A 13,346-nucleotide genomic window follows, 5' to 3' on the forward strand; every position below is an offset into this window, starting at 1 on the left:
TACTTTTACTCAAGTAACATTCCTAAAGAGTACTTTAACTTTTACCAAAGTAAAATTTTTTTTGGTAAGATACTTGTACTTTTACTCAAGTATCACTTTGAGTTACTTTATACAACACTGATGGACAGGACCAAAGAGCTGTCCAAGGATGTCAGGGACCAGATCAAAGACCTGCACAAGGCTTGAATGAGCTACAAAACCATCAGTAAGGAGACAACTGTTGGTGCAATTGTAAGAAAATGGAAGAAATACAAAATGACTGTCAGTCCACATCGATCTGGGGCTCCAGACTCATGTAAAGTGAGCAAACTTGCAAAATCAGCAAGGGATGAAATACTTGTTTCYTCCACTGTATGAYTGTCAGACTTGGTTWGATGGACAWGWCTTGCAGTGTAGATGACACCAGATGACATATGGATCTTTATATGCTAAACAAAAAGACCTTTAGATTTACTGTAATATTTAGAACCAGATTTTAGTTTCATTACTGTAATTTACTTAGCTTCAGTATTTAGTATTTTGGGTATTGTTCAGTTCCTTTGTGAGTTTTCAGAGATAAAAAWGAATATTTGTGTTAAAGCCTTCATCAATGAACACGCTAATCAAACACATAGGTTTTAATACAAAAACAAGAAGAATGAATGTGTCTCTTTTTCCAAACAAATTGAAATCAGGAGCAAAAGTTTAGGTTAATTTGATTATACTTACTGATAATCAAAGGATCCATCCTGGTCTTTCTGGTCCACTGGGTCTAGGGGCAGATCTTTTTTCTCTCGAACTAATAAGAGAAGCACAGAGAGGACAGTTCAAGCTGTTTGTTTACAGTAATATTAACAGAATYATTCTGGGTTAATGTTTTTAACACAATCATTCATATGAAACTCTGCATCAGCTGTGTCTCACCCACATGTCTACTGTTCCCCCTGGTTCTTAACAAAACACTAATTATCACAGAAAATCATGTAAAATATGGAGAAGGTTCCACACTGTGGTTCTCCTCGCATTGAGCAGGTAAAGTATGGGATTAAAATGGATTTTTAATTAGTACTAATTTAAAAGGAAATGTGTTTTTAAATGGTTCTCCTGTTGTTCAGTAAGCATGTGTTTGAAACACAAGCTGGACACAGACATCCTGGCAAGTTGAATCAAAGCCAGCTGGACCTCTTTTTGATTCTTAAAGATGTTTTTGTTTGTAAAGGTTTAATGAAGAAAGCTCCTCATTAAGAATAAAGAACTCCAGCTGCCCTGAGTAAAACCTGCAGAGATCAAACCTGACCATGTTAAGAGCTTTAGGTTAGATTTCAAGACACGTCAGTGCTTTTGTCAGAACTAAARATGCTTTTACTCTGAAAAAGATCCTTTGTTCTTCTTCAGTTTTCATTCTGTTTAGTGCTCGTGTCACTCAGTCATGATTAGTACAGCCATGATAAACCCACAGCACCGCAGRTCAGCACCTACCCCGAGAGTTTCATTGCAAGTCCAGCCAGAGAACCACCTACAGGTTATAGAAACTGTAAAACATTATAACACTTCCAATAATTTTCATTCCTTTTAAACAAACTCCTGAACCCAGACTCAGATCAGTGATTGTTAAGCTAATGTAACTGACCATCAGCCTCAGATTGTTTTCATYCTCGGCTCCATCAAGACAAACTGTTTCCTTATCAGTGCCACATGAATAAAAACAGCTCCTCATCACTGAATGCTGATTTGTTGGCAACTTGTCAGTGACCAAAAACTGAGTCAGAGTCAAAGAACTTTATTAATTCACCTGTAGCCTCCAACATACAAAACCAACAAAACAAGCAATATATAAATGCAATAAATAAACGTATGTACAAGTCTATATTCTCATTACAACATCTATTTAATAGGAGCATTAAAACTAGAGGGAATCAAAGAGAATTAGTCCTCATCATGGACACTCTGTAACTCTGTCATTATGAAGCGTTCTACTGAGATGATGTGGTCTGGGTTAATTCTCATCGTGAGGACTTTGTAAGGCCGTCCTGAAGGCGAAATGAAGGATTCTACTGAGAAGACGTGGTCTGGCTGGCTGATGAGTCTGGTTGGCTGATAACTCTCCTCTTTTCCTCAGCCACCTTTTTCTTCCAAAGAGAGCCTGAGTCCCTCTGCTGAACCAGTGTGGGGCCGTCAGGGACTTCAAGGTATTCAAAGAAGGCACTGATTGGACCAAACAGTTAAAAGATAAACAAAACTTCAATAGTTTTATTTCAATCATTGTTTTTATAAAATAAAAGCATCTATGGCTCTATATTTGTTTCCTTGTTTTCTGTAAGAGTGCTGCTTGTTCAATGGGTTTTGTGTTGATGGAATAAAAATAACCCATCAGAAATGTGTGTAAGCAATCTCTGTGTGTATGTGTGGGTATGTTTTTGCTACATTGTGGGAACCATGTTCCAGAAAAAGGCAGCCTTGTGGGGACCGAATGTGCATCGTGGGGACCAGTGACCCACGGGTACGGACGTTAATTTTGGGTGAGGGGTTTTGGTTTAGGATTCTTCATGACATCATAACCTGGAATATTTTTAGAGAGTGTTTGAAATCACCATCTGTCTGATGTTCTTATAGTTTAGAAAAGGTCTGATAATTCAGCAGATGTTTTCTAGATCCTGTCTTGTCACACCCAGGACACATTTCGAAAAAATATTTTACAACAGAAGTTTCCAACTCTTTACACAGTTAAAAAAAACTAGCCCAAAATGGTAAATGGACTGTACTTATATAGCTCATTTCTATCCAACCAGGATATTCACAGCTCTTCACACTACAACCTGTGCCGTCATTCACACAGTACTCTGTTAGATCTTTACAAAGCAGATAAATCAATCTRTAGAGACCAATCATTGCTTTAAATCACATGCATACACTGATGGGACATCAGAGGCAATGGGGATGAAGTGTCTTGCACAGGGACAATTCAACATGTCAGAATAGCGAGGAATCAAACTGCCAACTCTTGCATTAGAGGAACGACTTCTCTAACCACTAAACAATGGCTTCCAAAAACATTTATTCTGTCAATTTTGACTGCAGCAACTAAATGAAATTTGCTCTTTGTTGCAAAATTGTGAAACTTTTGGTGTAAAACATTTACTCTGCTAGAAATGAATGGGGTTTGGATAAAAAAACACACAAAATGTTCTAACCTGGGGCCTGAGATACCTTCTTCCTCTATTGGTATGGTTTTAAGGACTGAGAGTATGGGTGATGTCAACCCACCATTTTTTCTCCTTCTGACATTTTTTGCGGCGTCAAACAAAGAAAAGCATGAAGCTTACACTATTTTTTGTTCTTTTTCTCATCAAATACAAGCTAAACAGAAATAGAGAAGAAACACAGTTGAAAGATRCGAGAGTGTACGATGTTATACAGCAGTATCATGCTGAAGGCAGTGTGGAARACAAYATAAGAAGGTAAGCTAATGCTAACTAATGTTAGCTTGTTTGCAGACGTTTGAAGTTGCGAGTACAACCAAGCCAGTGTATCAGTCAAATGGCCTGCTGCCTGCTGACATCACATCTACAACATGAATCGGCCCGCTCCAGTCGAGATGGAAGTGGGCCAGCTGGAACCTGTGCTGGGCCGACCTGGGCTGGGCCAGGCCCTCTAATGCTAAAGGGACTTTAAACCRAAGCCTCATGGCACAATGATGTGATGCATTGATTCCCTGACATCAGCTATATGAATAATTTAGAATGTGCGATGCYTGTCCCACACTTTGTGTGTACCTCCTCTACACAACAACACCTTATGTTATACTCCACACCTCCTCTGGCTCTATGATACATGTTTTTTAATGAAATCTCACATCATCACCAAACGTATGATTCGATTGGTGATTTAGGAACAAGCAGAGGCAGCTTAAAGATGAGCTCATGCTTCAGGCCATGGCCCAGAGCTGTTTTGTGAAAAAGGCAAAAAATCTACCACAATTTGTTGGGGAAAAAGATAAAATGATATAAATATGGATTGGATTTTCTGGCTTACCTGGGTATTTCCCCCCACGACTCCTCTTGATAAAGCAGACAATAAGGAGGATCAGTATAATGAGGGCAATGGCGCACATCAAGCCAATGAACCACCCCTGAGTGGCGATGTCTACCTCATCCATGTAAGCTGGAGAAACACAAACACACACAAACACACACAAACACACACACAGAGGACAGAGGAGAGTCAACACATCAATGGTTTATAGTTCAGGAGTGGTCTTGTTCCAGTGAGCTCAGCATCTGTTAAAATGTTCAGTTGAACTAAAGCAGCTTATTTAGAGCAACAATTAGGGCATTTTAAAAAGAATAAAAATGCTCTCAAACACCATGAATGTGTATGTGTATGATTTATATTATATAAAAAAACATCTTGCCCTATTTTTCCATCATGGATGGTTCTACTTCACTCCATGTGTGGGTTCTCCTGGGTTTAAGTGTTCTTCTCAGTATCTTAGCTCARTGGTTCCCAACCCTTTTGGACTTGTGTTCCCCCTGAACCATTTTGTCATACCTCTAGTACCGTTTCAGTCAAATGTAATGATGATTCTCCAAAACTATAATGCACAACAGCTAATTATTAAAAGAATTTTTTTATTTAGCCCCTAGAATGTTTAATTCTCAGGCATTTTATTATTTTCAACTCAAATTAAACGTAAAGATAAAAAATGTTACCTTGAAAGTGAACAAGTAGTTAAATAAATAAAGCAAGTAATGGCAGGTGAAGGAAGCAGCAACGTCAAAAATACATCAAATATCYCAAATGAGCCAATTCCATGAAATTCCATGTTTTATACTGGATTCCATTTGGTGTCAATTTCGTGATTCTCTTTTCATTTTACACATTGTGGAAATAACAGGGTCCTACATACCTCAGTCCTATTTTTATTAACTTTTTCACACACCTGGAAAATTTTTCCATGTACCCCCCTGTAATATGCTTGTGTACCCCAAGGAGTGCACGTACCCCTGGCTGGGAATCACTGTCTAAGCTGATCCTACGCCTGAGCTATAGTAGACACAGATCTCTGAGGTTGTTCCTGAGATTTCTTGAAGTCACTCTTTCAGTTTGAGAGTCATATCACCAGTAAGACCTCCAGTCTTCACWACTTCTTAATTTCTTATTTCAGCCTTTAGTATTTCTTGAACTTATTGAGTTCTTTCTTCTTGATGTTACGGCTGTTTGGAATCACTGAATRCATCTAAATCCATCTGACTGCCTTCTTCTGTTGTTTGTCAGTGACAATGTCTGGTTGGTTAGTCATCATCTGTTTGTCAGTCTGGGTCTTGAGGTCCCACGGTATCTTAGCTTTGCTGTTCTCTACCACTGTTGGTGGGGTTTCCTACWTTGACTGAGGAAGCTTCAGTCCATGCTCTGCACAAATGGTCCTGTACATTATTCCACCCACTTCATCATGGTGCTCCGTGTATAAAGCATACATGCCTGCCTGGATCTTGCRTCCTGCTTGTATGTGCTGGACTGTCTCTGGGGCATCAGCCTGTATCTTGAGTTCTCAAGAGTGGTAGACCCTTGTGTTGCAAGGATTAGTGCCTATACACTGTCTTATATGGACAGTCTGRTTATTTTYAAAGCAATATTTTGTCAAATCATTATCAGTGGCTAGTAGCTTATCAGACCAGATTTGAGTRAACTTCTGGACTATTGGGTTCTTCATGAAGATTGCTATTGTCTTGTCAACATCACACAGTTTCAAACACTCCAGAATCCATCAGTGTGGCAGTGCAATAAGTAGGGTCGGGCAACGAGTCTCGATTGGAACCGGGACTAATGTTTCACTTCTCCCAGAATCAGTCGTACTTTTAAATTTTGAAACCTAGTTTCAATACCCAGTCTGCCAACTGGARGAAGAAGCTGCCCAACACCAACGAAGAAMGAAACCCAGGYGAGACGCCAAAAAGATTGTTAAATTAAGTGAAATAATCAGCCAGCGCAGTAAGACAACTGCACTTGGTAAGACTTGRAATGAGAAAAACATTTCTAGGCTAACAAGATTAATAATCAAATTCCTTCCGCTCTTGCATAGTATATCATCTCAAAACAAGATGAAAATACTCTTTGGCTGGATGGAAGTGTATGATTTGGTTAGATGGACAAGTTTTGAGGAGTACCCCTRTGTGAAAAATAAATTCATAACATCTGTTCATCTAGAAAGAACTCTGGTTAGATACTTCATTTAAACCATGAAAAAGTTTTTGACCCTGCCTCTAAAAACAATTGAAATTGGGAATCATTGGGAACCATTGGGAACTGCGGAATCCAAATTCAAACGATGCCCAACCCTAGTAATAAGTCAGTAGTTGCATTTTTCTGGGGGGTCCTTCAGGATCTGGRCAGTTGTGCAGCTAGGTGTTTAAGGACAGCAGTGTACCATGACAAATGCAGATATGGTCATTTTGGACTTTCTCTTATTGAGATCCTCAAAAACCGTCTGAAGGAACAATAGAAAAAGATCACAAAAAATCATCAGCTCTACTCACGCTTGTTTCTGTAGCTTGGTGCTTAAATGCTTATTGGTTTTGAGCTGTTTGTGCTGTCAGCCATTTTCTGTCTAATATTTTAAAATGCCAATATAAAAAATCTATTTAAATTACATTTTACATGTAAATCCAACTTTTAAAACACTCACAAGTAAATGCATAATGTTCACTCAAAACTGAAAATTAAATTTTGTAGTCAATCCCGTTCATGACCATCATGAGCTGTTCAACCATAGCAATAAAAAGTAGCTGTTATTCATCCCAGCATCACAGGCAGGATGGGATCGTTAAAGAAATGCTTTCATTTACATGATGAATCAATAAACCAGCTTAGAGTTGTTGCTATTGTTTAAACAGGAAGTTAGCTTTGAAACAAACTCATTAAGCACAGAACGATTTAGTAATGCCAAACCTTTTCTAAAATTCAGTCACAAGTTAAGACAGCTGTATAAAACAGGACATACACACTGTAGTGATGGAAAGTTTGGTTCATTTCAGAGAGCAGACTCTTGTGGAACAGCTCCCAAACAATTTTTAACTTTAATATCATCTTTAACCTTATATTTTAACCTGACTTGGCTAACATGAATGCTTTGTGTTGATAAACCCTTTCACATTTAGCGTTTWTGCATAACCACCTGATTTTGTGTATTTGTTGTGTTACAGAAGTCGATTAATCACCCATTCATTTCAAATCAGGTGAAACAAGTGAAGCTTCCAGGATAAAATAGCCTTCAAGGACTAAGTTGACCCACTTATGTCCCATACCATGATTGGTGTGATTGGTCAAAAGGCCAGCAGAAGGGGGAAAGAAAGGTGTGCCGATGGAAGTTGGCTCTTTTGATTCAATACAATTGTCTCTTAGAGTTGTATGTTTGAGCATGACAAATCACTACAACATTAATAATTATGGTTCATTTTAACTGTCCTTACAAATTCTCTCAAGTTCTATTTGAGCTACAGGATCTGCCATCGACAATTCAAACACTAGAAAATACATTTAGCTGAACTCTATAAACTGATCAGCCTTATTATGATACGTCAATGTTATTTTATTTGAACATTAGTTCTCACTAATATTGCACCTAGTCATAGTGAATTGAAGTAGTAGGGAAAGGGATGAAATTAGCCACCCATGAATAATCTGAACTTGATCCATCCATCCRTCAATCATCTGTCCATCCATGTATCCAGTTTCTTTCGTGGGGAACTCACAAACTAGCTCCAGCRGTCGTGCAAGAGGCGAGTTAAACCCTGAACCCATCACAAGTCCCAGGACAAAYGAGACAGACAACGTTTCAAACTCTCACTCACACCTAGGGATGATTTAGAGTTATTGTGCAAGTTTTTGGTCCATGGGTGAAAACTGGAGTACTCAGAGAAAACCCACACATGCACAAAGAGAACACACAAACTCCACACAGAAAGACCTGAGGCCAGCAGTGATCCTGTGATCTACTTGCTAAGAGAAAAAAAAACTGTACTGCCAAATTAATGAATTGGAAATAAAAATGAATAAATAAAAAAAATGAAGATAAGAATAGAAATTTGATTGCACTGATAAAAGCCAAACTACGAGGGCTGACAGATTGAGGGCTAATTCACAGTATCTTATGTTGGGTTCGTCATGAAGAGTCCTATTCCTATGCAATCTGTTAGAAGTRCAACATAAGGAGATGGAAGTGGGCCATGACTCCAAAAGCACAACAGATTATGTTCTTAATCTGAAGAGGAGCTACAAAAAGTGATACAAAAGGGAAAACTAGAGAATGAACAATGCGTATCTGAGGATCATGTCAAATCTGAAGGTTGCCCTGCTGGTTGTCAATAATTTTTAACCAGTATCACAAAATTATAAATGTGTCCTCTGTGTCCACATAAAAACAAGCAAGCTGAAATRAAAAGGAAACCAWGTTAGTGCTTTTGAACCAAACAGTTCTAAAGACTTTCWGAGGGTCAGAAGGACTGTTGGTTCCATTACAGAGTGGATTAAAGACCCAGTACATGTTTGTTTTCACACTGGGCTGACCACCAAGGCCTTATCCAGAGTGTTGTGGGTTGTGGTTATAATTTTAGGCAGAGTTTAAAAGAGACCCTGAAACTGTTAWGTTCTAGAAATCAAATGCTCATCAACAGATCAGTTTACTTTGTACTGCACACAACAACCAGAGATACTAAAAAAATCTTCTGCTTTAGCTATAACAACGAATCATATTATGGGGGCTGGATCAGAGCTCAGTTTATTCAGCCAGTGTGGTCCAATCACATCGTTTTATATCAGTTGAGAGTTCATACGGAGCCAAGAAAGCTTCTACTCTGAAAAAGGAGCTCAAAAAGAGAAAGATCAATACTGACCACAGTACTGTCAGTCTGAAAACAAAAAGAAACACTACATAAAGATGTTATAGAGGCTGTGAAGTTGTGCTGTTACAAAAACCTACTTCTGACTCAATAAAAGTTATGCTGAGTAAAACACAMCACCAAACAACAACATCTCACCCAGGTTTAACTGTAGACACGTTTAGTGACAGACCTACATGGAGACCAGGCCACCTGTCTGAAAGCCCGGCTCAGCCTGGCCAGGTGTCGTCTCACCTGCTTTGGTTTTAAACTCGATAGATTTGCTGCTGACGCTGTTGAGCTCRTGGGAGTAAACCCTCAGGTGGTACTTTGCACCAGCGATCAGCTCGGTCACAGTAATGGGCGGTGGTTGTTTCACCGGTACAACTTTCACTGTCTTGTCACCTTGGAGACACAAGAGAAGCACCAATCACACTCCAGAGGTGTGACCATCCTYCAACAGTGTGCTGAGTATCAGAGCATCACACAAAGCAGTGTGGAGAGACTGAATGTGACAACAGCAGGTTTACTGAAGTGAATTGAGACTGATAACAATGAGTTRCCCAGCCATCGCCATCAAATTAGCATTAAAACACCTACAATACATTACATGGTGTAGGTTATTACATTTACACTAGCACAGCTTTTTGATTTAGCATAAAAATGAATTGGGGAATGAAAAAAATAACACTTTAGGATCTGKTTTTCACCAACCTTCTTCTACCAAGATGAATGGGCCAAGGGTTCAAACCATTGTTTGTCTCAATTATTCTCACTTCATATCTCTTTCAAGTCAAAAGAAAAGAGCAGCATCAAAGCTTGCATCTTTCTGAAGGAAAGATGTGTCCGTTATGCCATAGCCAAGCAGTGAGCATGACCCTGAAGAGTCTGCAAACAAAGAAAAGGCTATCATGCACCATGCTGCCAACCAGTTCAGAGGGGTGGATGTCATCCAGTATAATCAGTTCAAAGCCATGCTCTGCACACCAGCCCTCAAACCAAACAAATAAAACTGTTTMCACACAACAGAACACATGCAAATCCTGTTTTAATCAATGGAGTTCGTTGTTTTACATTATTGATCTCAAAATCTTGTAAGTTTCATWCAATATTMAATTTTTAGACAAAGACAGACACCCCTCTGCAGAAGAGGACTGTAAGAAATCAATCCAACTTTTTATGCTCCACTGCACACTCATTTCTTATTAGGCACGCATCTTCATCATGAAAAAGCCCACTTTAATATTTGTTTTTAGGAAAGTGTATTTTTGAGTTGAGCAGCAAAGGTCAGTATGTAGATGGCACAAAACACAACAATCCAAATCTTCTCCTGCTGATATTCAGATGACATGAAGGATTAAAACTATTACCCACTAACATAAAACTCCATCCTTCCATTTTTGTGTCAAAGACCAAAAATTATGGCCAATAAAATCAGAGGACATATCAGTCCTGAGGACCCGAGCCCAATCAGTCCCCAGACTTTAGTAAAAAAACAGAAGTTTTTATAAATGAAAAAAAAAAAAGATTTAAAAGCACAAAATCTTTAACCCAAAGCAAAGGTGATGGACTATCCCAGCGCAGAAACTTAGAAAAGTCACATKTTCAATCACAGACAGCAGCAGGGCAGCCAATACATTCCAAGCCAGGCAGCAAGTCGGAAAAAAAAAAACTGCACAAATGTTGGAGACACAGGGATGAAAAGCAATTTAAACACATGAAAAACAAAGAGCACAAACAGTGAGATATCAATAAACAGACACATTACTGCGTTTTGAACCTTTGAACAGGGTTCAGTGTGTCCCATTACAGCTGAGGTTCATACAACTGTACATGCATAATTCATTTAAACAAATGTTTGATTCTTTTTTCATTAATTACACTTTAATGTCCTCTATATTGTACTTTTTTCCCAAAATTAATAAATTGCCTCATCTTTCTATAAATGCAACTTAAGAAGAAAAAACAACTGTACACAMTGGGCCTCATGCAAGAACCGTTCGTACGCACAGATTTGTTCTTAAGTTGTGCGTACGAGTGATTTAGGAGAATTWGTGGCATTCACCAATGTTTTCATATTCTAAGATTTTCTTCAGATACGAATAAAATTCATGAGTGGTCCAGACCTGTCGTATATTTTACGAGCAGTCAGTCTGCTGTTATCCAGACGGGTTTTCTTCATTAATAACTTTATATTTCGTTAGTTAGAAGATATTTCAAGTTGAAAATAAATCACACTCCATAATTATGTTGGCAAGAGGCTATTCTGTTTGAATTAGAGTTATAATTTTAAATGTAATAGACTAACGACATAAATTGGTTAAATTAAAAATAAATTGGCTATTTTTTATATGGCACTACAATATTAATATGAAGTTAACTGAAGTTTTGAGACATTTTACATTGTTCTTTTTTTTCAGAAACGCATYTGACACTTGCGAGAGGGGGGAGATGGCCAGGGGTGGGGGGTAGCGGTGCGCAACTGCTCTTCTGAGTAAATGAAACCTATGTAACACAGTTGTTTACACTTAAATTACAAATATTTGACCAAAGATAAACCGGAGCAGGACTACAGAGAGAGWTAAATATGATTTAGATTTTTATTTCTGTGACAGGAGACACAACATTAACAGCAGTCGTCATTTCATTCCTCGGCTTTAAAGCAGCTCCTTTAATTCCACAGCTGACGACKCTGCTGAAAATGACATTTTTTTTCCTTGATCTCCGAGAGCAGAACTTCAATCTCCAAACTCGYGAAGTTCTTCTTTTTTACTTTGCGATGTCGTTTATGAATGGACACTTTCCTTGTTCTGTACGTGGGGCAGGAAACATAGCCTTATATGGTGTTTTTGAGGTGGTAATTATGCTAATTTCCTCTCTGCGTGCACAAGCAGATGTATACACATTCATCATGTTTACGCTCCTCATTTACACACTTTTCCTGAAGATAGAAGGGTTTGTTGAATCTGATGTGACATATTTGTACGAACACTTCGTACGAACAAAAGTAAGAGAAATTTAGGATAAGAATACGAACATGTTCTTGCATGAGGCCCAATGTTTGTTCAAAATGTGGAAGGTGATAAACTGCACTGTTTATTTGCTTTTGTGCTACAGCGCTGAACAAAAAGTCCAGACATTAGAATACTGATTAGCAATCTTACGTGGTTAAGAWTCTTTATTAGCTTGGTCAAAAATGGACTTGATCTTGGTTCTGTTCTGTCTGCTCTAATGTCGTCTGCTCTGTTCTTTAACTTTCTGACTCTCTGGTTGGTTACCTTTCAATACGCACACTATGACACTATGTGTAACTGTCTGGTAGATCACTATGGTGTTTGAAAGGTCTCTTACTGTCCAGAGTTAGCTCTAGCACAAACTCGCTGCTGTCCACAGGAAAGTTGTGTCTCCARCTGATGTTTGCATAGTTACTGTTAGAGTCCACCGTCAGATTCCAGATCTCCCGCCCAGGTGCCACTACACAAAGTAGGGTGTTGAGAACGGGGTTAGGGGCAAAGGGTTAAAGGTCAAAGGCAAAAAGGACACAGTTGCAAACCATGCACTCTTGGTGATTGGAATCAGTTCACACAGATTGTTAATGTTCAACTTATTTACAGAGTCAGCAGGTCCCAAAAAGAAACCAAGAGAAATTCCTCTCAGTGACACTCTCCAGATCTCCTGGGGGATCTCAAGGTGTCCCAAGACTGGAGAGGATACATAATCCTTCCAGAGTGCAAAACTAAATTTACTAKTTACCTAAGTTAGCAAACAAAGCTAGGTTGCTTTACTGCTGTGGGTGCTGGTCAATTTGTGCCTCCACCAAATYGTACCCAGTAGTTGTCATTTCAAACAAAGTCATTTTGTACAAAGTGGTTGATAGTTTGTACAAATAAATTCCAAAGCTGTTCCCATGTCACAAACATTTCACAACCAAGTCATTTGCCTTGTAGATCTCTGGCATTGATGTGATGTTTCCTAAAAATTATTAAGAGCCTAACTGATCCTCAAAGGCCCAGTCCCAATGCTCAGTGCCACCCTACGCCCCTCTGTGAAGTGTGGATTCAGTYRAAGTGCACATAAATGTTAGAGTGTGCAGGTTACAAGTGTGCAAACAAAAAAAGAGAATTGGRACAGKACAGATTACATCATCGACTTTCGCCTCTGCATCGTAACTGTGACGTTCAACATRGCATTTYTTATTGAACCAATATAACAGAAACATACATATGTTWRCAACCATTTCACATTTACATATCTTTTAATTATCTATTCTAATTATCTATTCTATACAATGCCTCCTWAACGTCAAATTATGAAAYGTTTAAAAGATCACCATGAATATTCACTAAGTAAACCAACTGACTTAGAAATCTTTAGTAAAAGTAAATCAAACAGTAAAAACAACAAAAACGATGTCAACAATAACTATTTAAACTAAGGGAAAAAACAATAATAATGAAATAAAAATGGGTTTAAATCAGATTAAATTCATTTGTT

General features: G+C 38.4%; 1 protein-coding gene across 1 annotated transcript in view; it reads right to left on the reverse strand.

Moving 5' to 3' along the window:
• The window catches only part of nfasca (neurofascin homolog (chicken) a), a gene marked incomplete in the record, with an annotated part of 116,748 nt that overhangs the window by 16,635 nt on the left and 86,767 nt on the right, over nt 1–13,346 (reverse strand). Inside the window, 4 exon segments of the mRNA XM_014025637.1 lie at nt 709–778; nt 4,012–4,140; nt 9,108–9,257; nt 12,204–12,326. Of these exon segments, the coding sequence (XP_013881091.1) occupies nt 709–778; nt 4,012–4,140; nt 9,108–9,257; nt 12,204–12,326 (472 nt within the window).

The sequence above is a fragment of the Austrofundulus limnaeus genome, unplaced genomic scaffold, assembly GCF_001266775.1.
Source record: "Austrofundulus limnaeus strain Quisiro unplaced genomic scaffold, Austrofundulus_limnaeus-1.0 Scaffold489, whole genome shotgun sequence".
In the NCBI taxonomy this organism is placed as follows: Eukaryota; Metazoa; Chordata; class Actinopteri; order Cyprinodontiformes; family Rivulidae; genus Austrofundulus; species Austrofundulus limnaeus.